Source organism: Lathamus discolor, chromosome 5 (genome assembly GCF_037157495.1).
Source record: "Lathamus discolor isolate bLatDis1 chromosome 5, bLatDis1.hap1, whole genome shotgun sequence".
Classification (NCBI taxonomy): Eukaryota; Metazoa; Chordata; class Aves; order Psittaciformes; family Psittacidae; genus Lathamus; species Lathamus discolor.
The window spans coordinates 39782549-39808415 of record NC_088888.1 but is presented as its reverse complement, the minus strand read 5'-3'; the positions used below and the strand labels follow the sequence as shown (position 1 = coordinate 39808415).

Genomic DNA, 25867 nt, shown 5'->3' with positions numbered 1-25867 from the left:
CTCATTTCTAATGTTCAGGCAGGAAGCCTCAGTCCTGCATCTTTTCTGGTTGCTGAATCAGTCACTCCGTCTTGCTCTGGAATCAACCAGTGTAGTAGCTACCACTGTTGCCAGTCTTATGTCTTGAGAATAACCTAAATCTATGAGTTTAGACTTAAGGGTAGACCTGCTCTCTGTTTCCTCAGGTTGTACATGGCTTCTGGTGACATTCGGACAAATGGTGATAAATATGTATATGAAATTCAGCTTTCTGGTATAAGAAACTCAAGTATCCCAGAATGCTCTGGAGCAAATATCTGCCAGGTTAAAACTAATGAACATCGCTTTCGGAGAATTGGTTCTACTACAAAAGCTAGATATTATGTTGAAGGTAAGTATTTGCTTATTAACCAGAATTGCTTGATGCTCCATATGAATTGCTTCATCAGAAATGGTTCTTGTTGCATGATGTCTGTGCTAATCCATTTCTGTAAAGGTATTCAGAGTCTGTCTAGCAGAATTTAGGTTGCTTTTTTTTTTTTCTTACTGTGTAAGCTTAGTTGCAGCCATGCCCTTTTAATAGGTTTTGGCCTTGACATTTATTGAAAGACTTTGGTAGAAACAGTGCAAGATAGAAAACTTGGTCCCCTGTTTTCCTCTGTGCTTGTGCTGCATAAGCAGTGATCTCCTTTATTTAGATACTTTTTTCTTGTGAAGAGCTTAGTCTTCTGTTCCATAGCAGCTGATAGGGTCAGCTGTGTAAAAGTGTAGGCTCACCTGTAGATACTACGAAGTATAAGCTGTTACTGGAGAACAAATACGTAACTTCCAAGATCTGGTTTTAGACTATTCTCAAGGAAGCAGTAAACTATAACATTTTCTTCTCATTGTAGATGATGACTTGGATGTCATATTTTCATCAGACTCCAGATGCGGTAAAGATGAATCAAAGTCTGTGTCTTCAACCATTTTCTTCCACTGCAGTTTACAAGTAAAGGAGGGCATCCCTGAATTTCTTCATGAGACAGCGGATTGCCAGTATTTATTTACCTGGTACACATCGGCTGTGTGTCCATTAATGTGAGTAGTTAATGATTTTCTGAAAGCAGTTCTGTTCTTGTCAACACTTCTCAGCTGAAGGCTTTTTTGTACATGTTCATCACAGTGATTGTGGAAAAAAAAAAGCTAAAGTAGTAGTAGATGCATGGTCAAGTGGAATTGGTGTTCACCTACGTTATGCTTGGCACATGATCACTAAATAAAAGCTTGCCAAGTTGATCTGGACCTAAGCTGCCCATTTGCACAGGAAATGGAGAGGCACAGTAGTTAATATTGTTGTTTTCAGTAAGTAAAACCTACTGTAGCTGAACAGAACATGCTGCTTCATGTTGCTGAGAGGAGTAACCAGTTTTGGGGTAAGGTTTTTTTGTTCTTTGTGTTACTGCTTGGAAAACTTAAAAGCCATCTGCCCACTTCTTTAGGCTGGAGTAAAAGTCATTACAGGTCTTACAGGAACAATGAAGTATTTCTGGAATTAATTATCAGCTTATTCCACAGTTCCAGAAAGGAGAAATGAGATGACAGTATTAAAAGCAGAGTGACTGTATTTAGGTGCTTACCAGCATTCTTGGCCTGTAGGCAGCCTCAATGCGAAGAATGGGGTGACTACTTCTCCATAGGGCTGTTCACTTCCTGACTACTGATTTGAAAGGACATGGAAACTGTTTATTCTGATTTGCTCAGGCAAATAACTGTTGAGGGGAGGTTGGTCTTGTGTAGTCAGCTGGAAGGTAAATAATTCCTGTAGCTTTTGCAGGTTGCTCAAGTGCAGGTTAGGTTCTAAAATAGCAGCTTTGTGTGGGTATCTGCTGCTGTGTAAGCTCTGGAGTGCCTAATCATGCACTTCAGTCTTGACTGTAATCAGTTTTTATACACTATTAGAAATAATACCAGGATGTAGGCACAGTACATACATTTTAGTTTTCAGTGATTTTAATTAAAAAGAAATCCTCTAAATTAATGTCTTTATAGCGGTTAGGTAGGACTGGCAGGATGGTGTGGCATATTCAATTTCTAAGAATTTGCTGTTTCTAATCCAGTTTGATGCAACTGGTCAATACATCTTGCTCATCCTTTTCTTCCCAATTTACATTGTTAGATCAACCAATGATCCAGGAAGCAGTGAGCACCAGACTGATCAGGAGGCCCAAGTACATAAAGGCCTTTCAAGGAGAAGTCAGGCTGTTGGGGCAATGCTGAGTGTCCTCCTGGTAGTTCTTACTGCATGCTTAATAATCTTGCTGTTCTACAAAAAAGAGAGAAGGTAAGAAATGATTGGGAGGCTTTCAAAGTTTCATTTGTAGGATGTGGTTTCCTCAGTGAGAGAGAAGTAGTGAACTTTAGAGATTTAAGTTCTGGTGTTCAGCTGGCTGCCTCAACTGTCAGGTTGCTGTGTTTTTTGTTTTTGATTCCCCATTAATTATTGTCTGAAGGCCCATATAAAGAGGATTGGAATACACCATTGAATTGGGCTAGTCTTCGTTGTGTACAACTGCTAATTAAGGAGGATAAAACAATGTGACAATATTGTTAGTATTTGATCTCTCCTTTCATGGTGTCAAGCTGGAGCCATACAACAGCAGCAAGGAGTAAGTGCACGTCCTGGTGATTCTCTGCTTCCCAGACAAGTTTGTTTGCTTACCTTAAACATAAGGGCTAGAGGTGTTTCAGAAGTCACCCTGAAGCTGTGGTAAGGAGGAAGATGTACCTCATAATGAATTTGATTCTGTTAGAACAGCTCAGGGTCAAGTGTTACTGTTTAATAGCTTGCAGCTTTCTTGGTGAAATGGTTTATATTGATGGTGAAAATCCAGTGAAGGAAAGTGAGGGCTAATAAGAGGGATACAGTCTTCCTAATGCAGTATTCTTTCCTTTCTTTAGGGAAATAGTCATAAACAAGATAACAAACTGCTGCAGAAGAACATCTGGTGTTTCCTACAAATACACAAAGGTAATACAGTGGTAAAATCAAAGATATTGTTACCTGTGGAGTTTTCTTAATATGAATCTTTTATTAATTCCTCTTAATTCCTAGTTCCTTCAGTGCATGGAAAGCATACTGTGTGGCTTCAGGAAAGCCACATGGCTGAGATATATGCATTTATATTGTGAAATGGGAAAGGCAGATTGGAGTTGAGGAAATGAAGAGTAAGTCCATAAACAGCTAAACAACACAAAATGTACAGGAAGAGAAAGACAAGAGAAAGACATAGTGAAAAGCATGCCATTGCAGTATTATTATCTTACGACTAAGTTAAACCTAAGACTATGTGTGGTGTGGGATCTGATGACTGGGGAGATCAGTGTGTAGCAGAGTCTAGAGTGGTATACACAATCTTCTCCATCATTGTGGGTTTTTGTTATTTTCTTGCAGATAAACAGTGAAGAAGCTGCTAATGAGAATGAAACGGAGTGGCTTATGGAGGAAATCGCAGTGCCAAATCAAAGAACAGCAAAAGGAGGGCAGGAGAATGGTCATGTTGCTACCAAGTCTGTTACATCTGAAGCCTTTTCCTCTCTCCATGTGGATGACCTGGACAGTGAGGATGAAGTGTTAACCATTCCAGATGTAAAGATTCAGACAGGAAGAGGACTAGACAAGCACCCACAAAAGAAGCTGCCCAGTCTTGGCAGTGATACAGCTTATTTGCTGAATGGGGGAAAGGAAAAGAAAGGAAAAGCCAAGCCAGGCCAGCAGCAGACACAGAACTCTACAAATACAGTATCGTTTCATGATGATAGTGATGAGGACTTGTTGAATATTTAATGACCCCCTTGTGCCTAATCAGATATATATGTATAGAGAGATTATATATAACGGGACAACATTTCCAACCAAATAAGAGGACTTCAGCCTGAAAGATTTTTCTGAATTTTGCCTTTAACAAGAAACCATTGAAAAGGGAAGAAGAGAGAGATTTCTTGGTTGTTTACAATGATCTGTTCAGCAATGACTGGGCTCCCAGTTGGCTGAGTTACATTGATTCTCTCTAGCCAGGACACACATTTTTTCTTTGTGTTTTTTTTTTAAGCCTCAGCATAGGTGTTAAATGCTTGCTTAAAAAAGAGAAACCTTTGAAAGGAAGGGATTAAGGCTGAATGAAGCCCCTGGCTCCTGAGTCTCAAGTGATCAGACTACTAGCATTTTGACTCCTTGTATTTATTGATCCTCACTACTCAGGTTTGCTTGATAGCAACATGTTCTTCCTGCCGGCAGGGTATTATTCTGTGGGTTCACCCATTGTAAGACAAGGAAAAATATAACTTGTGTGTTGGGATGATTTGATGTAAATTTTGGAACTGGTCTAATTTATCCTGTAAGTTTGAATATCCATTCTAATTTAAACAGATCATTGGTTCAAAGGTATTGACTGAGAGGTACAACTCTGTATAGCTTTAGCCTGAAATGGTTGCTGTTGTTTGCATGATACTTTTTTTGGTACTGGTCACATGACTGACTTCATCAGTATTTGCCTAAGCAGCTGATAAGCACCCAAAGATTTATTATTTCTTTTTCCTAGATTATGGCTGGACTTGGCCAACTGCACAGAGAACCAGTTTGCAAGGACATAGAGGCAGAATTCCTATAACGCAATCTGCACTGCCCGGTTTGTCATCACCGAGGAAAGTCCAACAAGTAGAGGAGCCCTAGTGGGCACAATACCTCTCTCTGGTATTAATTAGAAGAAAAAAAATAGGCTAGTGTTTTCTGATCATCTTAAGTTCTAGCTCTGTTATGGCCCTGGCCATGGTCATTGATTTGAAATGTTGCTGGCAGTCAATGCCAGTCAGCTTTGCTGTAGCAGTCTTGATCTTCTCCAGGTGTTTCCTAAATTAAATTATGGGCAGTGATAGGGTTTCAAAGTATAGTACAAGTACATGCGTTGGTCAGAATTTTTTGAGACTTTTCATTGTTCCTTTTGGCTGGCTTTCTCAGTTTCAACAATGGTTTCTTTTTATAAAAAAAAAATCCATTTTGAATCAAAATAGTGTAATATAAAGTATTCAGCAATTTCAATAAAAGAGATGAAGTGGGTATTCCAAATCCCACATCTCAGGTCTGGAATCTTCCTTACACTAGTTTGTAATGCTGCTCCTCAGCCTGGTGATACCCTTTTTTGCTTTGATTGCTAAGATCTTAAATGCATGATTCAAAACAAGACCTGATGTTTGGTGACAAAGATTAGAATTTATAGGTAAGTCCCAGTGGTTTAGTCTTTCTTTTATCAGACTTGGGCTTTCTTCCTCTTGTATTGTAACAGGTGAAGCTGTAAATCAGTTTGGCTGTAGCTGCATCTTTTCATACCTAAAACAAAAGTATATTTTTCATATTTAGCATTAGGTTAACTTGGGGAACCGAGAGGCTTGAAAGTATATTTTAAATACTGTCACTTACCACTGCAACATTTCTCTTGATATTGAAGAATGCTGCTTCCCTTCCCCAAGTCTTCAAGGCTGGTATCTCAGAGTTGTTTGCTCCATGAGCTGCTGCACTATGTGACTTCCCATGTATTAAGGCATAGCACCGCAAGGTCTCTTCGTTGTAACTGTGTCTAACAAGGCTTAGGTAGAATGAAGGTACTCTGCCTCCTTATCCAAGCAATGACCTGTTTCTTGTATCAATGATGTATTTTCTAATATGCAGTTGACAGTACTGAGTGACCTTGACTAGTCTTCGAACTACTGTCCACATTTTATCTAGGCATTTACAGTTATGCTGGCTGAATTGTGTCTTGTTCAGAGCTGGATGTGTGACTTGTTTCACTGGACTATTTTTCCAGTAATATACCCTGCTTAACCATAGAGAGGGAAGTGAGAATAGTGGGGACCAGATGACTATGTACAAATGGCTAGGACAGGAGCAGAAACCCTGCCAGTCAACAGTGTGGCTCTCTGGTAAGTGAGCCTTTAAGACACCAGCCTGTATGGCACAGTGCCGCCCAACCCCTGTCTGGACTGCGCACAGGGGAGGTGGGGATAAAAAGGGCCAATCTGGATCTAACTCTTCCAGTTCATCTGGAACTCATGCGTGCCATTACCAGCTGTTTAAACAAAACCAGTAGGAAACAAGTGATGTGAAGCTTTGGGGTGTGTTTAAGGTGCAGCCTAATGGCTTTCAGTGTCACCTGCTTCCCAAGCAGGCTCTGATTTCAGTTTCTTTGGCCTCAGCTGACCACACACATCCTGCTGATGAGGGAGGCTCTGGGGACAGGCTGTGAGTGTGGTGGGTGCTGTGTGCTTGTGTGTACCTGTACCTCTCCCCTGCAGCCACAGAGGTGAAAGTCTGGTCTGGGGTGGTGCTGCGGTGGTGTAACAGAAGAGTTGTTGTTGCCTTGCTATAGCTATTCCTGATGGAGAGGAGGGGGCACACCTGCATAATGTAGGGAAAGATCTCAGGTTGCTGCTCTACAAAGCAGCTTTCGCAGCTGGTTAGGCCACTGTTGCTCTGTGGCTGATGGGCAGTTGGATGAGGTGAAGAACTGGTGGTTTCTGTCCCCAGGCCAGAATGGCCACCTAAGCTGGTTTCTCTTTTGGAGTGTATTGAAAGGAGGTGTTAAAAAGATTTATTTATTTCATTGTTGCCTAAACTCTTCAAGTTGCTTTGCAGACCCTTTTTCGCCTTTTTTTTTCCTGTCTTTAGAATGTTGCCTTCATGTTTTTCTTTGATAGAAGCAGCTGTTGTCAGCAAAAGATGTTGGAGTAGCTGGTGTCTTATCCGTAGGCAGCACTAAGCACCACTGGAGCCTGATATAACTGGATTTATTTTGGGTGCCCCAAAAGCTATCCCTAGTGCCTAATTCTGTACTGAATGCTTTTCATCAGTGCAGAAATATGGTTCAGTGAAAACTGGGTTCCCTGGTATAGGTGGGGAGAGCTTTTCCTTGGAAACTGAGGAGTGTGGAGAGTAAGGGGTGAGACACACATGATACTGGAGTTTGCAGAAAGTTTTTCCGTTACTGTCACATGGCTCAAACTAGACACTTGCATTTCACAGTGTACTTACCTCTTCTTTATAGAGCATGGTTAATAAGCCTTGCTCGCATGTGGTGCGCAGCTGCTGCTACACTAAACTTGTATATTGCTGGTATGTTGGAGTTTTCCATCTGTGCTTGCTCCTTAAAATGCCTCTTACTGGGGGAGCTGCCTTGCCTAATAAAAAATCCCAACCTAAAGTGCTGTGGCTGTTAGGGGCTTTTCTAGAGGAAAAGAACATATATGCACTCTGATAAGGGGTTAAATGCAAATTCTCCTGGGTGAATTAAGGTCTGATTTCAAATGAAACCTAAAAAATAAAGCTTGCAACATGTAGTTTAATAATTTATGGAGTTACTCTTGACTTTTGGTCAAATGTTTTTGTTACTTAAATAGCTTTGCTGCCAACTAAATTTATCAGTGCTGCAGAGAGGACCTAGATGAGTTGTGGTTTTCTTTTTGATGTGGTTTTGGTGCTAAAATGCCAACCCTCGATGACATTTTAGAGCATGTTGGAGAATTCGACAAGTTCCAGAAGCAAACCTTCTTTGTCCTGTGTTTGCTTTCTGCTGCCTTCACCCCGGTCTATGTGGGTGTTGTCTTCTTTGGGTTCATCCCTGAGCACCGCTGCTTCAGCCCCGGCGTCGCAGAGCTGAGCCAGCGCTGTGGCTGGAGCCTGGAGGAGCAGCTCAATCACACAGTGCCCGAGTGGGGTGGCCATGGGGCCAGTTTCAGCAGCCGCTGCAGGAGGTATGAGGTGGACTGGAACGCAACGGGTGTCAGCTGCACCGACCCCCTCGGCAGCCTTGGGGGCAACCGGAGCACCATCCCGCTCGGGCCCTGCCAGCATGGCTGGGTCTACGACTCCCCAGGGACCTCTCTTGTGACCGAGGTAAAACCAAACACCTCTTTCCCCTGTCCCCTCTATTACAGATAAGCCGAGGGATGTGGGAGAGGGTTGGTGTAGCCTTGGCCGTGTTAAAAGGCTCCTGCTTACCTGGATGAGGGATCCTCTCTCACTGTGAACTTGCGCTGGGTGCTTTGCAACCATCTTCCTCCCTCTATCCTCACTGTGAAGCATTACCTTGGCTGCTCAGGAGGCTTATATCTCCAGCTGGGGAGCACGGCCTATTTCAGCAAATAAACCCTCAGGTTAGATAAAGTCCAGTTGTGAATGGAACTGCTGTCACATGAGAGAGGGGAATTGGTGGAGGTGTGTAAACAGTGCCTGAGAAGGAGCAGGAGCTTGCAGCACTGCAAACAAAACCCGCTGATCCTCAAGCGGGCACACTGCACAGAGCTCCCTCCCGATCTTCTTGCACTCAACACCCAGATGTGAAGGTCTCGATGTCTTTCCTTTTTTTTTAAGGAACAAAGTCTTTTAAAGTTGGTTTAAAACACATTGGAATGGCAATGGGTGTGTGTGGGGGGAAGGAATAGCTTCCCAAAATGAAGTAGCTTAAGATGGGAGTAAACTGCAGAAAAGCTGATGGCTGGTTTGTGTTCTCAGAAGATGTGTGAATAAGCTGAAAATGGTACTTAGCTAGGTAAGGCACCCAACCCCTGAGGTACTCTGAAAATAAATCAGTATCTGGGATGAAAACCTTGAATGCATGATAGAAAGTTCCACCAAATTTTTAGGGGTGATGGAAGTCGGGGTTCTTTCCCCCATGTATCTAACACAAACACAGGAGCAGGTAAATTCTGTGCTATAGCAGCTTCAGTGTTTGCAGCTTTGTAAGAGGCTGGAGCTACGTTTTTGTTGTTGTACTGTAAGTGTACTTCTTTCAGCCAAGCATGGACTGGGTGATACTGAAGTGAGGAAGTCAGGCACCTCAGACAGAGGGTGACTCAGGACTTACACAAAGCGCCGGGCATATCTTGCTGCAAAATGCTTGAGCAGATGCTGTGATCCAGGTGCCCCACCATGAATCCCCTGAGATTATGGGAGGCTGAAAGCTTGCAGTCCGTGTGGATTTGTGTTCTCTCATCACTTGTCTTCCCTTTTCTTCTGAAGGGGGTGCAAGGTCACTCCTGTGGGCTGCTTCCTCCACAGGATAGTCCGGAATGTCACATGCCTCTCTGCATTTTGCAATGTGTTTCTGGTTATAACTGCCTCTGTAAAGGCTCTCAGGTGCTGTTACGTTGTCCCTCTCCGTGACAGCTAAGCAACAGAAAGAATAGGGCAGAGTAAAACTTGCTACTTTGCCTGAAGCTAAAATTTTACACATGGGAGAATGTCCCCGTGGGAAGGCCCCCAGGGCATCAGGAGGAATATTAGGTTTTATGTTGATGCATAGCTTTGAATGAACCCAGCTACCAGCAGAGTGGGAAAGGATTCTCAGTCATGTTAGGACCGTTTTTAGAAGTGACTTATTCTTTAAGTAGCTTTTATGTGTATCAACAGCTAAGATATGAGAATTAAGTCTAGATGGCAAATACACGTGGGTATCCGTGTGGTATAAAGCTTGGCTCTGGATACAAAATACCTGGTCTCCAGACATGTTAGACTGTAGAAAAACCTGGTTGAGCAGCAGGCCAGAGCAGAGAGAAAATGCTGTGGCCCCAGGGGCAGGTGCAGATCCCTCCTCTCACCTTCCTTCTGGGAGCCAGTGAGTGCTCCATGGGAAGTGGGACAAGGCAAGCTTCTGCAAGCATCTACGGTACTTTCTGTGGAGTCCTGAAGGGTCTGCAGGGACTGCTGTCATTTATGAGGGTATGAGGCAAGCAGAACTGCTTAGGAAGGTTCACAGTCACCTACAAAGAGCTGTTTGGAAAGCCCAGGGTGATCATCAGGTCCATGCTGGTTTGATCAACAAGGCCTACCTAGCACAAGTTAGGGTCCTGATCTTGACAGGTAATAATAATTCACTTACGCTCTTTCCAGTAATGAGAGATGAGGCACAAATGCGGCGTATACCAATAACTGCTGAAGGGCTCGATCCTGTTTTAAATGTTGGACACGTATCTAAGCCAGTAGGATCTCTGGGTGCTGATAAAATGGGCTTTGACCCAGAAACAACTTTAAATCTTTAACTGAAGATGACTCACGGATGCGAGCCAGCTCTTCATTTCACTCTCTTGCTTCTAACTGTGGTTGCTCCTTCAGTTTAACCTGGTGTGTGAGGACTCCTGGAAGCTGGACCTCTTTCAGTCTTCTGTGAATGCTGGGTTTTTTATTGGCTCCATGAACATTGGCTACATAGCAGACAGGTACGTGTGGGCTGGCAGCAAAACCCCCTGACCTCCCTTATCAGCAGCCTTCAGCAGCTAAGCTTAGGTGAAGGCAGAGAAAACTTGTGCAACTGCTGTCCTCTCTGTTCCTCTCAAAACAAGGCAAACCACCTGGTGTTCAGTCACAACATGAGAAGCAAATAACACTGCCTCTTAGGTCATACATGGTGGTTTGCACAGATCCCTTGGCTGGAGAGTCCTGCAGAGCCTGCATGAGTACTTTGGGATCACACACCCCAAACTCCCTACCATGCCACACAAGAGCCGTGGGCTGTTAACTAAAGGCAGGAAACACTTGTTTGGAGCCCGCAGTTGATCTGTCCCCACTCTGTGGCTGTCGCTTAAAAACAGCTTGCTTTCTTCGGACAGATTTTGAAATAGCAGACACAGCTAGGTACAGCAGCATCTGTTTAAATCTGTGCAGTTTAAAAACAGAAATATCCTTGTCCTGGCATCTTTAGCTCCCTGTTGTGAGACAGCAGAGACAGCTGCCCCAGCCCAGGCAGATGGTGTTCAAAAGAAACAAATGCCAGTATCTGATGGCCAGTTTTCTGCCTTATTCCACTCCTGCCTAGGACTGTTAGTACAGCAGGCTCCGAGTTGCTCCAGCTGTGGAATGCAGCCCACTGCAGACAACAGCATCCATACATACTAGAATCCTTTGGAGATGAAGACTGTGGTATAAAAATCTGTTAAATCTGTGGTATGCAGACATCTAATCATAATATTAATCCATACTTATTTTTCACATCCATAATAATACAAAACCAAATAGATTACTAATCTGCCTGTTCTAAAAGTCAGGGATAACAGTCACAGTCCAAATATATGTAAATATGGGACTATTGTTCTTAAGGATTTTTTCTCTTTCCTAAAAGTCTTTGTAGAACTTTGTGGAATTAGCACAGTAAGCTTTCAGGGTACAGAAAAGCAGGTAAGTGAGTAGTAGGCTAAGAGTAAACATCCAGTATGTACTTACCCCTTGTATAGGGATTTATTTATTGGATTTTCTTAAGATGCACAAAGCTTTTACTAGTTTAAAACTAGTGGTTTGCTGTACACATATTATCTTCCAATCCAGGTTTGGCCGTAAATTTTGCCTCATAACTACAATTCTTGCAAATGTTGTCTTTGGAATCCTTCTGGTCTTTGTGCCCACCTACCTGTGGATAGTCATCATCCGGTTCTTCCAAGGGCTGGTCAGTAAGGGCTGCTGGACCGCCGGCTACATCCTGGGTAAGTTCAGACCTTTTCCCAGGAGGAAGGCTGGCTGCAGAATATGAAGAAGAAAACCCCTAACCTCCCCACACAAAAAACCCAAACCAAAGAAACACCAACACAATCCTGAACAAAGCCATTTTTAAATGCCTCCCATGCTCTTTCATCAAAGAGTTTTCTCCCTCTTTGACTTCTCAGGATTGTTTCAAGCCTGCTCCAGCTCAGTCACCCATGGAGTGATGACAGAGGAGGCCATCAAAGAAGCAGGCAGAGGACGGGGAAAATTGGAGGCATTTTTATGACATAAAGAGCATTAAAGGGCAAACAGAAGCTTCACAGGATAAAAATAACCGAAGAACAGCATGTACTTGCTGAGAAAAAGACAAGCTGTTTGGGTATCCATGTGCTTGTCTGAATGGAGGCCAGCCCCGGGGACTGAAAATTACCGTGAAGAGCCAGGCTGTATTGATGCTTCTCCCAGTGCCTTAATACTGATAGCAGCTGGTGATGAAGCATGGGTTGAGGCCAGCCCAGGACCACTTCCTGGTGGAGCTGCCTGGGACTTCTCTGACTTCTCTGGTGTGAAATTCAGGTTCTTGTCAAAAACAGCCCAGGCCAAGCGATCACCAAAGCAGCAAATTAAATTCTTTGAATGCTGCCCAATGGAGCCTTCTCTGGATTAGCAATGGGTGATCCTGTTCACTGTGGTAATGGTAAGAATGTAAAGGTCGACACTGTAAAAATCCATTAGGTCTTCTAGCAGGGACATCTTGCAAATGCAGTTATCCAGCTGTCTGGTCTAAATAAAACAAAAACATCTAGCCCGCAGTCCAGACCATCTCCTGCCAAGGCACGATTGTTCCTTCCTGTGCGTACTCTAGATTCTTGCTGGGCCTCTTAAATCTTTTTTCCTGGCACAAATGAAATCTTCATCACCTCTTCTGGGGAACTTTATGCCAATTTAGAGCACAAAATCCCTTTCAGGACAATGACTGGCCTTATCCTGATATTCTCCCACAGTTATACCTTGTTACTTCTGTATTTTTCCTTGAAACTCTCTCATGAGAGGTGTCACCCAGAATTATCCCCAAACCCCTTTTAAACTTGAATCCTTTTCCTAAGGATAAGCCAATATTGAACACCCAGGGAAGGGTACAAGGACAGAGCAACCTTGTTATCGTGCTCTCCTGGCACTCTGGTCCAGATGCAAAACTTTGAGTGTGCTTGTGCCTGCCTGCTAAATAGTTATTTTTAGCCCTACATAAGTCAGAATTAACCAATGGGTCTATCCTGTGATGTGCAGCTGCAGATGCCATCCTGTGGTACAGGCATATCTTATATACTTGCAGTGTAATGCAGGCTGAAAGGCTGCACTTCAAAACCAAAATAATCAGTCTTGTTATTGTGTTGGAGATGTTATGTAGGATAGTGTTAGACAAAATCCATCTGGACACTTTGCATGTTTGATTTACTCAGAGATTTCCATGACAGAGGTCAGTTCTGGGTGCTGGTGTAAGAGCAGGAGCAGTGTTTTCTCCTCTATTGGTGTTTGGGTGACAGAAAAGCAAACCTGCCTCTGTGAGCACCAGAGGATTTTGTCCAAAGCCTTTATACCAGGAAGCTCAGGATTACCAACACAGCTTCTTCAGGGCATTAATGCAGCATTGGTCTTCCAAAGTCCCTGCAGAGCAGTCATTCACCTGTGTCTGTGCATGTTTGCAGCAACAGAAGTCGTTGGCCCGAAGTACCGGAGGACGGTGGGCATCCTCTACCAGATGGCCTTCTCCATTGGGCTCCTGGTCTTTGATGCCATTGCTTATGCCATCTCTCACTGGCGGTGGCTGCAGTTCACTGTCACCCTGCCAAGTTCCTTCTTCCTGCTCTACTACTGGTAAACAGGCTTTTGTTTTACCCCTGCCCACAACCTGAAAACCAGCTTCTCTTGCCACCCTAGGTTTGACATGGAGGGAGATTTGGCACCGCTTTTTTGGTTGTGCGCACCTATTAGTGCAAAGAAGAGGTTCACAGCAAAAAAGGAGAGGGAAACAGAACTCTCTCAACTGAGATTTCGGTGCGTCTTAGCCTGTGTACCACACCTGACTTGTGTTTAAAAGACCACTTTGAAAGCAACTTGTGGAGAGTGGTTTAATATCATCTATTATCTTTGTTAAGCATTTCATAAAGGGAAAGGAATGCCTTGGCATAATGTGCACACTAAAAAAATGGTTATTGAGGGATTGTTAAATGCTGACATAACTGTAAGAAGTTATGTTTACATGTTTTTTTAAACTTAACGTTTTTTGTGGTCTAACCGAAAGAAGACGCATGGGTTCACTTTTATTTTGGGTTCTTTCCTCTCTCCTTAATTGATATTTTTCAGTTTGAGTGCTTTGGATTTGAGAAATTGTCTGGCTGGGTCGAGAGGTGAGGAATAGTAGAGAGAGATTTGTTGTCTTCCTTTCCCGGTATTTGTGAATTGGTAAGCCAGTTCTAGCTTGCTTGCTTCTTCTTAACTTGTGCTGGCACAGCTGGAAAACGGCTCCCTCCCTAAGAGGAGCCAGTTTGTGGTAAACATGCTGAATAAAATGATACCGCTACTCTCACTTAAAGCTCTTCCCTATCTTTAGTAAGCTCATATCTAAACCCACTCCCTCAACTGTTCCTCTTCCCATTTCAACAGTGGGATATACAACTTTTCCTGATGGGGTGCAGGGGGCAGGAACACATAAAAACCAACCAATCAAAAATCCACCTGTCTCTCTTCATCCAAAGCACTCTTTCCAGTCTCCATACATGGGAGCACTCTGTGGGCTTTTTATGTTGGTATATATTATCATCCACTTGCATTGTAGGTGCCTCCCGGAGTCTCCCAGGTGGCTGATATCTCAAGGGAAAAATGACAAAGCCATGAAAATTGTCAGTGATATGGCTAAAACAAATCGGAAAAAGATGCCTTCCCATTTTGTGGTGAGCTCTGGGTTAGCTTGTGCATGTAGGTAAGCATCACTGTAGTTCCTTGCAGTAGACGCTTACAGTCCTTTGTACTGACTCTTCTACAGGATATCAAATTTGAAGAGGATGATGGTGGAAAGCAGAGTCCTTCCTTCTTTGACCTTGTCAGGACACCACAGATGAGAAAAAACACTTTCATTTTGATGTACAACTGGTAAGATGATAATGATGGGGAACTATTTTCAAAGCTGCGGTTTTGAGGGCTCCAGCAGGATACAGACCTCTGTTCTTCAGCTGACTGAACTTCAGTTGTGGTTTAAGCCCCACTGGTAACTCAGCACTACACAGCCATTTGCTCACCCCTCTCCCTTCCCCCTACCCGAGGTAGGATGAGAAGGAGAATCAAAAGAATGTAAACCCCAGGGATTGAGATAAGAACAGTTTAACAACTGAAGTACAATATACTGCTGCTGCTACGACGGCTACTACTAATGATAAGGGAAATAACAAGGGGAAAGAATATAAAACTAACAGGAAAAAGGGAAAAAAACCCAATAAACACAAGTGATGCACAATACAACTGCTCACCTCTCACTGACCAATACATTTGGGTCAGGTGTCCTGTCTCTGCTTCCTCCCGGCTTCCCGTGCCCCTCCTCACTGGCAGAGCATGAGACTGAAAAGTCCTTCATTGGAGTAAGCATTATGTAGCAATAACTAAAACACTGATGTGTTATCAGTATTCTTCTCTGGCTAAAGCCAAAACACAGCACTGCACCAGCTACTAAGAAGGAAAAAATAATAACTGCTATAGCTGAAACCAGGACACTAACAAAGCCAGGATGTTCTTCTCCACCCAGGTTCACAAGCTCCGTCCTCTACCAGGGGCTTATCATGCACATGGGAGTAGCTGCTGGGAACATGTACCTGGATTTCCTGTATTCTGCGCTTGTTGAGTTCCCAGCTGCCTTCATCATCATCACCACCATTGACCGCATTGGGCGACGTTACCCCTGGGCTGTGGCCAACATTGTGGCTGGGGTCGCCTGCCTTGTCACAGCCCTGATCCCAGAGGGTGAGTCACCTGTGTGAGGCCATGTGATGGCTCCCATTCCTGCATTCACAGGGGTGAAACAAGGCCCCTTAAAAATATAAAGTGACATGGGGTCAGAGGTCCCGTTAAAATAGCATTAGTGTATTGATACCCTATGTTGGGATACTTTTAGGTGTGCTGAGTGCTTTTTCTCTGCAGACATACATTGGCTAAAAGTGATTGCTGGTTGCATTGGGAGAATGGGAATCACAATGGCTTTTGAAATGGTTTGCTTTGTAAACACCGAACTGTATCCAACATACATCAGGTAGGTGCATCCTCCTCCCCACTGGCATTTGCTCGGGAAAGGTAGAGAAAATAAGGGTGGATGAAGTCCCTTGTAGTGTCTGGATTTGTCCTGTGCAGGGGTCAGGGTTGTGATCCATCCCACTCCATCTGCAGTACTCTGATACTAACATGATCCTCTTGCTGTTGAACCAGGAACCTCGGGGTGATGGTCTGCTCCTCCTTGTGTGATGTTGGTGGAGTCATTGTCCCATTCATTGTGTACAGACTGGTGGAAGTGTGGCACGATCTGCCACTCATAGTCTTTAGTAAGTGCCACCTTACCTCCTTGCTGGCCACTTCTGGGGTGCCACAGTAGGTCCCAAGATTCAATGGAAGGAAGAAGCCACTTAAGGCAGTCGCTCCAAGTTCAGCAGAAGCTCCTTGCTGTCTGCACAAGCCACAGTCTCAGTTCATAACAACCTGAATCTTGCTTAATACATTCATGTCTCCTTTGCCCTTATTATTTTTCCTTGCATTTTAAAGGAAATTAGAAGTGAATAGTAGTTGGACAGATGGCAAAGAGTTGAGAAGCGTTTTGATGAGATTAATATTTGATGGATTCAAATGTGATGAATTACAGCTCTTCTGTGAGGTATATGGTTTCAGTCCAGGAGCCAAAACCTAGAATTTCACATCATTACCTATTTAATGGTGTACAAGTGTGGCTTTTATTCTCCTGCTTTTCTGACAGTCTGCTTGGCTGGCTGTTCTTGAGCTTTTAGGAAAGAGATGGAAGATAAATGTTTTCAGACTAGTGGCTTGAACTTTCTGGTCAGGGTCTGCAGCAGTGTTTTGGATCTTCAGATCAGCACGCTATGTATAGAGAAATGTCTTGAATGGCAATACGCAGTTTTTAACAGACAGGACACCTAGGAGAGTGCTTAGTAGATTTAAAATATAGATGCCAAACATGTACAAAGTGGGTAAAAAATTATCAGTGGGAAAGTTAATCACATTGTGTAGGAGATAATACATTTTCTATGCATTTGCTAATCTCATGTGAATGGCAGGAACACTGAATCCATTCCCTGGCACACTCTCACACTAGAAAAGGTTCTTTTCTCTGTAAAGGAGGGCTTGTCTGTCCAGTCTGAGATGCCCTAGGTCAGTGCATCTCTCAAAACTGAACTTGGCTCATTGCTATCTTATTGCTTATGGCAGCCGCATCCTTCAGAGGTGGCATGGCAGTTTTGCATATAGAGCCTTGAGGTGCCTGTCTTGTAGAAGGAGGAAATAAAATGCCATTCACAAGTCCTTTGTGTCAGACAGTAGAAAGTGGTGTATATGTTGGAAATTGGTATATGTTAACAAGCTCTTTATGTATCTGTTTGAAGCTGTCCTTGGTTTGGTTGCTGGTGGATTGGTGTTGCTTCTACCTGAAACTAAAGGAAGAGTTTTGCCTGAGACTGTCGAAGATGTTGAAAACTTTCACAGGTGAGTCAGGGGGATGAGCTCCTAGCAGATTCCACTTGAAATGGTGAAAAATCCCTGCCCAGAGCTCCCTGGGGAAACCCTGTGTTCCCAAGAAGCTGCCAGTTAGTTCCCGGACTCTTGCTGGAGAGGTTTTGGACTCTTCATCATTTGTCTACCTAGGCAAGTAAAAACAAGCAGTGTACTCTTTACTGGCCTGTGAATAACAGCAACAGCACTAGGCTCTCAAACCTGCTGCAACACTATTAAGGACACCTTTATTTGTCCTTAGAAAATACTAATAGTGGAACAGAAAAAGGGCAGTTTTGATAGCAGCCACTTGTGTGGTGGGTGAAACACCACTATCTGCTGAGGAGCCAGAGCAAGCCAAGAGGATTAGGTGCTCATTTTTCTGGGGCAGAGGCAGAGCAAGTGAAGCACTTGAAGTTAGGTACTCACTGAACACCTGCATTCCTGGTTTGCTGCTCATGTCTTGTTATTCTTTCAGGCAAAGTGCTCCAAAGGCCAAAAAAATCTATCTCCATGTCCAAACGTCAGAAGTAGCAGAGGACTGAAGAAGGCTTAACTCTTCCTGGACAGGCTGCTTTAGGGCACTACCATAGAAAGGCAAATTGCAATATAAATACTCTCTAAAAAGTCTTGCCTCATTTCTGTGTCCCTCCTCCTTGTCTATGCTTTATTATACAATGTTTAGGGGTTCCTGATGGGATTGTCCCTATTACTGCATAGCTGCTTCCCTCTCTGATAAATATTGTTTAGGACTGGGAAATTTGTGGACTGGCTGTGTGTGGACCTCACCATGGGGACAGATCTTAGCAGCTTGGGGATGCTGGGATCCATCCCTAAAGAAGTTGTCTTGTTAAATAGGATCTTCGTGGTGGGTAATCTATATATATTTTTTTTTTCTGCTTCTGCGCTTTGGAGAACATTAGAGACAGGACTGGGTCTGCCAGGAAACAGCCAACACCTTTCACAAAATTCCTAGTCTATCCCATTAAGCAGCACTAACAGACCTGGAGTTGCAGAGGATAAAAGCACAACAGTATTGGGGCTCTCCTTCACTGATCATGTTGCTGGTCCCCAGCACTGCTCTAAAACGCTGCTTTTAAAACCAAAAGGTGCTGTAAGCAGGGCACAAGCTACTGCTGCCCTTTAATGATCACCTTCAGGGAGAGCTCCCAGCTGTGCAAAGTGTTGCTGGAATCTTGCGGGCAGAGTGAAATTAACCCAGGATTGCTTCCCAGTGCAGTTGTACAGTGACCTTGCCCTTGCTTTCAACTGGCCTGAGCCTCAGTTAATCTTTAGTGTTGCTGTGGGGACCTCAAGGGCAGGGAAGCATGTTGTCCAGTGAAGCAGGGCCATGACAAGGTCACTCTGAGTTGGCCCAGGCAGTTGCAAAAGCAGTATTTGCTTCAGGGTCAGGGAGGAGCAAGCTGGTCCCAAGGGGGGCAAGAGGGACAGTGGGGATATCGTTATTTGTCCTGTGGTGCTATGGTTGCAGAGATGTCTCTGCTCTGCAACAAAAGAAATCTGTCAGAACAGCTGTCTTTATTCTAGTTCATAGATTCATAGAATCATAGATTCATAGAATCATAGATTCAAAACCATTGAGTTGAAATCTGCAGAAAGAAAATGGGGAGGTGGCACGAAATCAAGCCCTTGGGCACAGGGAACAAAAAAATGCCAGCTCTCAGCTGATGTTGTCTATAAGCTTGTGGAAGCTTGGGTCATAAATGCCTGCATGTAAGCAAAGTGCACTTTGCAGCATATAGCACAGTGTCCCTGTCTGCTTTTGTTACACATAGTTCCTCAAAAATTGGATGGCACAAGTGGGGGTCAGCCCTGATGCTGAACAGGGGGTTCCTGTGTGGCAAACTGAAGGGTTTGAAGAGGCTGGAGATTAGATGGTCCCTGTCCCCTTCTTCTCTATTCATTTTAGAATCATAGAATGGTTAGGGCTGGAAAGGACCTTAAGATCAACTAGTTCCAACCCCCCTGCCATGGACAGGGACACCTCACACTAGACCATGCTGCCCAAGACTGTCCAACCTGGCCTTGAACACTTGAGTCAGAGTCTCTATCTACTCCCCCCTTCACAACATTTTTAATCTCAGGGGAAGCTCAGTGGACTCCCCTGCCTTATTTTGTCAGGTTGTTGTGTACTTCTGGTTAATGACTTAGCTAATGAGTTCAAGAAATGCTCTGACAGCCCATCTTTCAAAGCCGCACTCGCTTTTTAATGGGGATCTTGTTTGATAACTGTGAACTTTACCCATTTTCTCACCAATTTTGCCCTACTATTGAGCTCTTCTTTATAAGGGTTTTGTACATCCTTGCTCCTTTTAATTCCCTGTATCACTATGACTCACTGATAGTCAGAAATAAATTGTTTCCAAAAGAAACAAGCTTACTGGAATATTGGAAAGGCATCTGTTTCTAGCTGACAGAGTTATATATTCAGTTAGAAGTATGACTTATAAAAACCATTAAATTAGTTAATGTCCACTTACAAAAATAACATAATAAATGCCAGCCAAAATAAATGTCTTCTGTTCTCCACAATAACATCCCATCACTCAAACTTTCCTCCTGTCATAAGCTTCGTATACAGACATTTTTGACTTGCCTTGAAGTCAAGCCCAAGAGAGCCTCATCAGACCATGAGAGGAGCCCTCTCCTGCAAAGGTCCTTTCCCAATGCCCAGCTCTGAATGGCAGAAGTGCAATGCTGCGTGGTAGCACTGACATCAGGAGCTCTCTGGGGACACAGGGCTGCCATTTCCAAGGCACCTCTGACTCCTGAATATCAAAATTGGCACCTGATCTGTGGTCAGAGACTGATCGTACATGAGTAGTAGGTCTAATTCCTTGGAGAGAAAAATGTTTGGAAAGAGCTTATGAAACCTCCCCTGGAGCACCTGAAATGTTTGCAGGCGTTGTCCCAGGTATGACAAGCTGCACAGAAAAAACAGCACTAACTGGCTGAACAGAGAGAAGATGACGGATACCTCAGATTCAGGAAATACGGAATTCATGGGCCTTTTCTCCATTCCTTCTATTAAATTTGAGGCTTCTGGGTTTGTATTTTCCCTCACTCTTTCTGGGTATGGGATTTTGTACTGCTCTTGGGTGCTTGCAGTGCAGGAGCAGTGTTGAACTGATGCAAGATGGCAGTGAGCGGAGCAGTAGAATCCCTCCTGATGCTATGACATGCATGTGCTTTACCTTAGCAGCAATGATACAGCACTCCACGTTTTTTCACTGCTCTGCTTGGTAAGAGGTGTGTTGGGGAAAAAAGATCCTTGAATATGAGTATTTTGACGTAGAAAAAGGGGTATTTCAGGTATAAATAGCTGTGAGTCACCTGAAGAATGATGCTTCTAATGGTTGCAAGATCTGTTTGCTGCTCTTTCATATCCTGAAATGCCTGGGCAAATGGCTGCTACATCTGCCCTCTTTTGCTCTCATAAGCTGTACATCTTTATCCAAGTGTCAGTTCTGGGAAAAAGGATGGAATACTTTCAAATTCACTAGAAGCCTGGCCAGAAAACAAGAATTTAGATCTAAGTGAAAGGGGGGGGGGGGTGGAATTTAGATCTAAGTGAGGGGGGGGGGGGGGAGCGGAGGCCGACATACATTTCCATTGTAAAAATGAAACCAAAATCTTCCCAAACGGGTGTGAGGAAAAGCAAAAAATGGCATAAATGTGCCAACTTTTGTTCTTCAAAGCAGATGGGGATTTCCAGCCCAAAGCTGAAAACCGGATGTAAGGTTTTTGCTGTACTGCTGATGTCTTTCACCCGACAGGGATTTTTGTCGGAAGTGTAGCTGTGCACAAGATGTGGCCAGAAATAACCACTTAGATAAATCACTATCTTCTAATGAAAAACCCATTTAAGCAGAAAGCTCAAAACCCCCATGCTCTGGTTCACTGGCAGTGAGATAATTGTTTACTGAGGGCTGGAAAATGGTCTGCCCAATCTCTGCATAGGTGAGCTTCTTCACAAGCATGTTTATCTGCGTGGAGGGACAGGTTGGGATTACCTGGGACTGTGGTAGCCACTTTCCCCACAGTGTGTGCACAACCTACCTGGTGCTGGTTTTGCCTGCAATGAAACATGGGAGCGCAGGCTAGTGAGACAAACCCAGTCCCATCCTTATGTTGTGTCACTGCAGAAGTACTATGGGCGATGTCTGTGCCTCTTTGCATTGATCCTCCCCCTTGGAGGAGAGGGAAAGTGAAGAGAACAATGGCAATATCTGTTTAACAGAAATTATTCTGGGGCCTGATCTGCATGGGACAAAGGCTACTGCTCATTGTGCTCTCCTGTGCTCTGAGAATACAAAAGGAAAAACCCCATTTCTCCAAGGCAGAGTGACTCTACAGAAGGAGTGTTCACCCTGTGTTACCTTCATCTCTTCAAATTCCAGGCTAAGCCTCTTGCTGTTTTACTGAAAAACATGGTAAACATGCACAGGAAGGTCAGCTACAAACCATTCAAGTGTTTTAGATTCTAATCTTAAAAAAAACCCACTGGGCAGATATATGGCACAATGACATTCGTGATGGAAAAGAGGGATCCAGCTACATACAGAGCCAACTGTGAAAAAGGGGGACCAAACAAAATTGAGGAAGGAGCAACTTCTGTTTCTGAGAAAAATTCTATTTTGAAACCAATTCATGGCCACCTGGGTACTGTTAAAATTAATGTGAACCAAATTTATCACAAAGATGGGCAAATATTTCTTGGTGTGTGAGTTAAAACTCAATCTCAAACTCTGAGCTCGCATTGCAGTTTGCCGCTGTGGAAGAGAACAAAATCTCTTCATTTGTGAATGTGCACATTCCCTGTGGAGCCGCTGAGAGGCTGTGAAAGTGGAGCTACACCATGGCATTTATGTGGACTCTTGGGTCACAACAGCCTTTGAAAGCTGGAGCTTAGGACCCACCATCCACCCCTTTGAAGTGACACATGGGCCTTTTGAATCAAGTTTTCATTGCATTCCTCTTTGAATTGTTAGTGTTGTTCTGCAGCATGCAGAAAGCAGATAACCAGAGGAAACAGTTCATTTCACACCTGTCTACGTACACCCACCTGCCTGCTGTATAGTCAATGCTCGCAGAGACAATAAAAAGCAATGATCACACATGACTGGAAGAGGTCCAGCTTCTAGCAGCTCTCACACACCAGGTTAAACTTCAAGAGCAAACACAGAAGAGTGGGAGTAGTCAACACAAACTATGGCTGTTTGAGGAGGAGAGTAACCAGTGACACACAACTAGAAAGCAGGCTCCAGAAAAGCAAGCCTCTAATCTCTTAAACTAACATCTGTGGTACATCTTGTCTGGATTTTCCCAAACCCCGTGGAAGAGTTACGCCCTGGAAAATGATTGCACAATGGCACATGGGGACAGTGAGGAAGGAGAGAAGCTCTGAACAAATTAAAAACTTCGGATATATCTCCCCTCTACCCATCTGCTTGAAATCTGCAGGATACTTGGAGCATCATTTCCTTCCCAGATTCCAAGGCCTGCCTCTAACTGTGTATTATCTAGTCGCATGAAAGCAGTGCTGGGCATGAGAGGTGGTGGGGCTGCCACGAGCCCTACTGGAGGAGGGCCAAGGCATGGCTGTCCTGCTTCTCATTAGCACTAGTGAAACACCAGGATTTGGATGACTTCTCTCTCTGCAGTGACTCAGTACTCTGTAGCTTGCTTTGGATTGACAATTAACAGATTACCGACACACACACACACACACACACAGGGGAGGAGGCCAACTGCTGTTAACTTTAGAGCTAGAAATATTCAGTGAGGTATAACTAGACTGTCTCAGAAAGAAGCATGGATGTCTTTGGCTGCTTATTTAGTCTCTTTCTAACCCATACAAGTTTACCAAATGTATCAAACAGCTCAGATTGGTTTCCCTGACTTGACTGACTTGGGATTGGTGGGAGTGCTCTTTGACAAATACATCTGTCCCAAGGGAAAGTGAGATGGAGCTGCTTTGTAACAGTGATGACAGCGAAGCAAAGGAGCATAGGAATATGAGTACCTTGCCTAAGGAAGCTATGAAGTATCCAGCATCACAGTTTTTTAAGAATGGGTTACAGAAACATCTGCTGTGCATGGCTGAGGTATAGTTAATACAGATTTGGGATTGGAGGCACAGAAGAGATCTCTCCTGAGGTCCTTCCTATGCTTCAGGTTTTTAGACTGTCCGTACTGGTTCGCACTGTTTTTCACTTTCTACATTATCTATTTTGGATAATGTAAGTTGGAAGAAAAGAACACTGAAGCTGGTAATTAATTATCTGACAAGTGTAGCCTCATCCACTGCTTCTTGTTCACTGTATCTGTTTGGATTATCACCCAAATGCGTAGTTCCTCAGTCTGCCTTATGGGGTGCTACCCTCATCCTGGTGACTGAAATACTGAATTGTGAGAATAGCCATTGTCACATTGATCACAAGCTTGTCTTGTGCCCCAAATAGGAAGGAGGCGAGCCCCTGCAGCACTTCTGAGTGTCAGACGTGCCAAACTGAACTTACAGGGGTTTGCATGAGGCTGCCCTGCATCTGAGGAGCTGAGAGTGGCCCCAAGCCCCAGCACTAGGCCTTGTGTGCCTACCCTGCCCTCTGCCTCCTGCCCTGTACCCTGTGGAGGTGGCGGGCAGGGGCTGTTGCAGACCACATCCTTGTCTCACCAACACTTTACAGATACTTCACGTGAGTTTATTAGGCAATGCTAATGTGTGACTGTGTGCTTAAGCAATGGAGATATCCTCTTTTACTGAGGGGCACGATTTATGTCATGTTCCCATAGCCGTGGTTGCATAAGATCCTTTCATGTTGCTCCCTATTTGCCTGCTCTGCAAACAATTAGCTTGTGTCAAATAATGTAAGCTGTGATGGGGGACCGGAAGTGGTTCAGTTCAGCTGAACATCAGAAGTGTGGATTTGGGAAAAAAGCTGCCTGCAAAGTTTCCGCACGCAGGTTTTATTACCCCTCTTTCTAAGCCAGACTATAATGACTTTGCAGCTTGTTTAGCACTTCCCTGAGCAGGCTGCTGTCACTGGGTTAATTTCCCCCTGAGGAGCAGTCAGTGACCTCTCTGAGTTTTATGAAGCATAAAACTAAGCAATGAACAAAACAGGTGATAAGTAACATGATATTTTAAAGGGCTATTAGTAACAAGCCCTGTTGAGTTACAACTACTGGCATACCTAGAAACTGTCATGAGTGACAAGTGGGACTGCTACCTTGCAATAAACATCTTTCACAGCTAAGAAAAAAACTGACCTTTCACCATTTACAACTAAATTGTTTGCCTATCTCTGTTCGGGTCTGTTTTACATCAGAAGCAGAACTCTTCCCCTGTTAACGCTCAAGGAGCTCACTGCATGAGCAGGTTCTAAACCTTGCACCCACCTGCACACAGACTACTCAGCAGTGCACATATTTGATGTATTTGTCAACAGCTAAAACCTGCGTCAGCCAAAATTGAATTCAGTGCAACAAGAAGTGCATAAGTACATCCTGGAAATCTGCTTTACTTGCTTTCCTGATTCTGCCCGGTGTAGTTACGTGCTGGGGAGAGTGAGAAGGAAGAAAGATGCATGTAAGTTCATAAACCAGTTGTTCTGGCAGAAGGTTGCGTCTCTGGTTTTGAGGCAATTAGAGGTTGTTTCTTTTGGAAAACCTCCAGTGGCATTTGAGTATTCTCTTGTATTGCCTGTAAGAAAAATACTGCCCTACAATGGAAGGGAACACTGTGTAGCTTCACATATTGCATGATGTCCAGAGTTTCGTAACTGACATCTAAGCTGCCTTCTAGCATCCTGAGAAGACTCCCTTCAGCATACGGCGGCACCAGTCTTAGGGAAGTGAGCATACACCCCACCAACGTAAGGGCGCATGGCTCTTGTCACCTGGACAGAAAAGTGTGTTTGTGTGATCTCTTTAAGATGTTTTGCAGCAGGATTTTTTCCATTTCCCTGGGTACAGAGCAGGGAGTAAGCACACATGCAGTTCTGCTGGTGGATCTGAGTGCATGTGAGCAGAGGCAGCGTGACAGCTTGCCAGGGTGACATGCATATTGAGACACTAAATGTGCTGTGTATGGGCTCAAGCACTGTCCCTTATCCACACTGCTTAATCTTTGAAAGTGGGAGAGGGACCTTTTATAAGGGCAAGTACTGAAAGGGCAAGGGGCTAATGGCTTTAAAGTGAAAGATGGAAGACTTAGATTAGATATAAGGAAGAGGTTCTTTACTGTGAGGGTGGGGAGGCACTGGCACAGGCTGCCCAGAGAAGCTGTGGATGCCCCATCCCAGGCAGTGATCAAGGCCACCTGGCCTACTGTGTGGTGTCCCTGCCCAAGGCAGGGGGGTTGCAACTAGATGATCTTAAGCTCTTCCAAGTCTAACCATTCTAGGATTCTATTTACCACTCTCCCTAGTACTGTTTTGCCTGATTCCTGTTAGCATAGTCGTCACAATGCCCAGGCAGGTTTGGGGTGGTGATGCTGGACAGGCTATTTCTGGTGGGCAGGACGGAAAAATCACCCTGACCAGGATGGTGTATACAGATGTAAGCCATGCTATGCCTCATGCCTCCATCACAAAGTAATGAGCATGC

At 44.1% G+C, this 25867-nt stretch overlaps 2 protein-coding genes and 1 long non-coding RNA gene across 3 annotated transcripts in view; 2 read left to right on the top strand and 1 right to left on the bottom strand.

Annotated features, from left to right (window-relative positions):
• IGF2R (insulin like growth factor 2 receptor) overlaps positions 1–7356 on the top strand; it is a 57550-nt gene extending 50194 nt beyond the window's left edge. Inside the window, 5 exon segments of the mRNA XM_065680468.1 lie at positions 186–370; positions 873–1059; positions 2138–2302; positions 2920–2989; positions 3413–7356. Coding sequence (XP_065536540.1) covers positions 186–370; positions 873–1059; positions 2138–2302; positions 2920–2989; positions 3413–3805 — 1000 coding nt within the window. The 3' untranslated portion in view covers positions 3806–7356.
• On the bottom strand, positions 7330–8139 carry LOC136015076 (uncharacterized). The gene is made up of 2 exons (XR_010613068.1): positions 8009–8139; positions 7330–7687 (listed from the first exon to the last, which is right to left on the bottom strand). It is a non-coding gene; the product is annotated as an uncharacterized LOC136015076 (long non-coding RNA).
• Positions 7415–17874, top strand: LOC136015075 (solute carrier family 22 member 2-like). Its single transcript, XM_065680469.1, has 11 exons — positions 7415–7903; positions 10121–10224; positions 11327–11481; positions 13186–13354; positions 14316–14430; positions 14523–14629; positions 15276–15490; positions 15668–15776; positions 15950–16062; positions 17131–17230; positions 17715–17874. Exons 1-11 carry the CDS (start codon positions 7493–7495, stop codon positions 17779–17781), a joined length of 1665 nt encoding a protein of 554 aa, XP_065536541.1. The 5' UTR covers positions 7415–7492; the 3' UTR covers positions 17782–17874.
• Positions 17875–25867: the final 7993 nt, after the last annotated feature.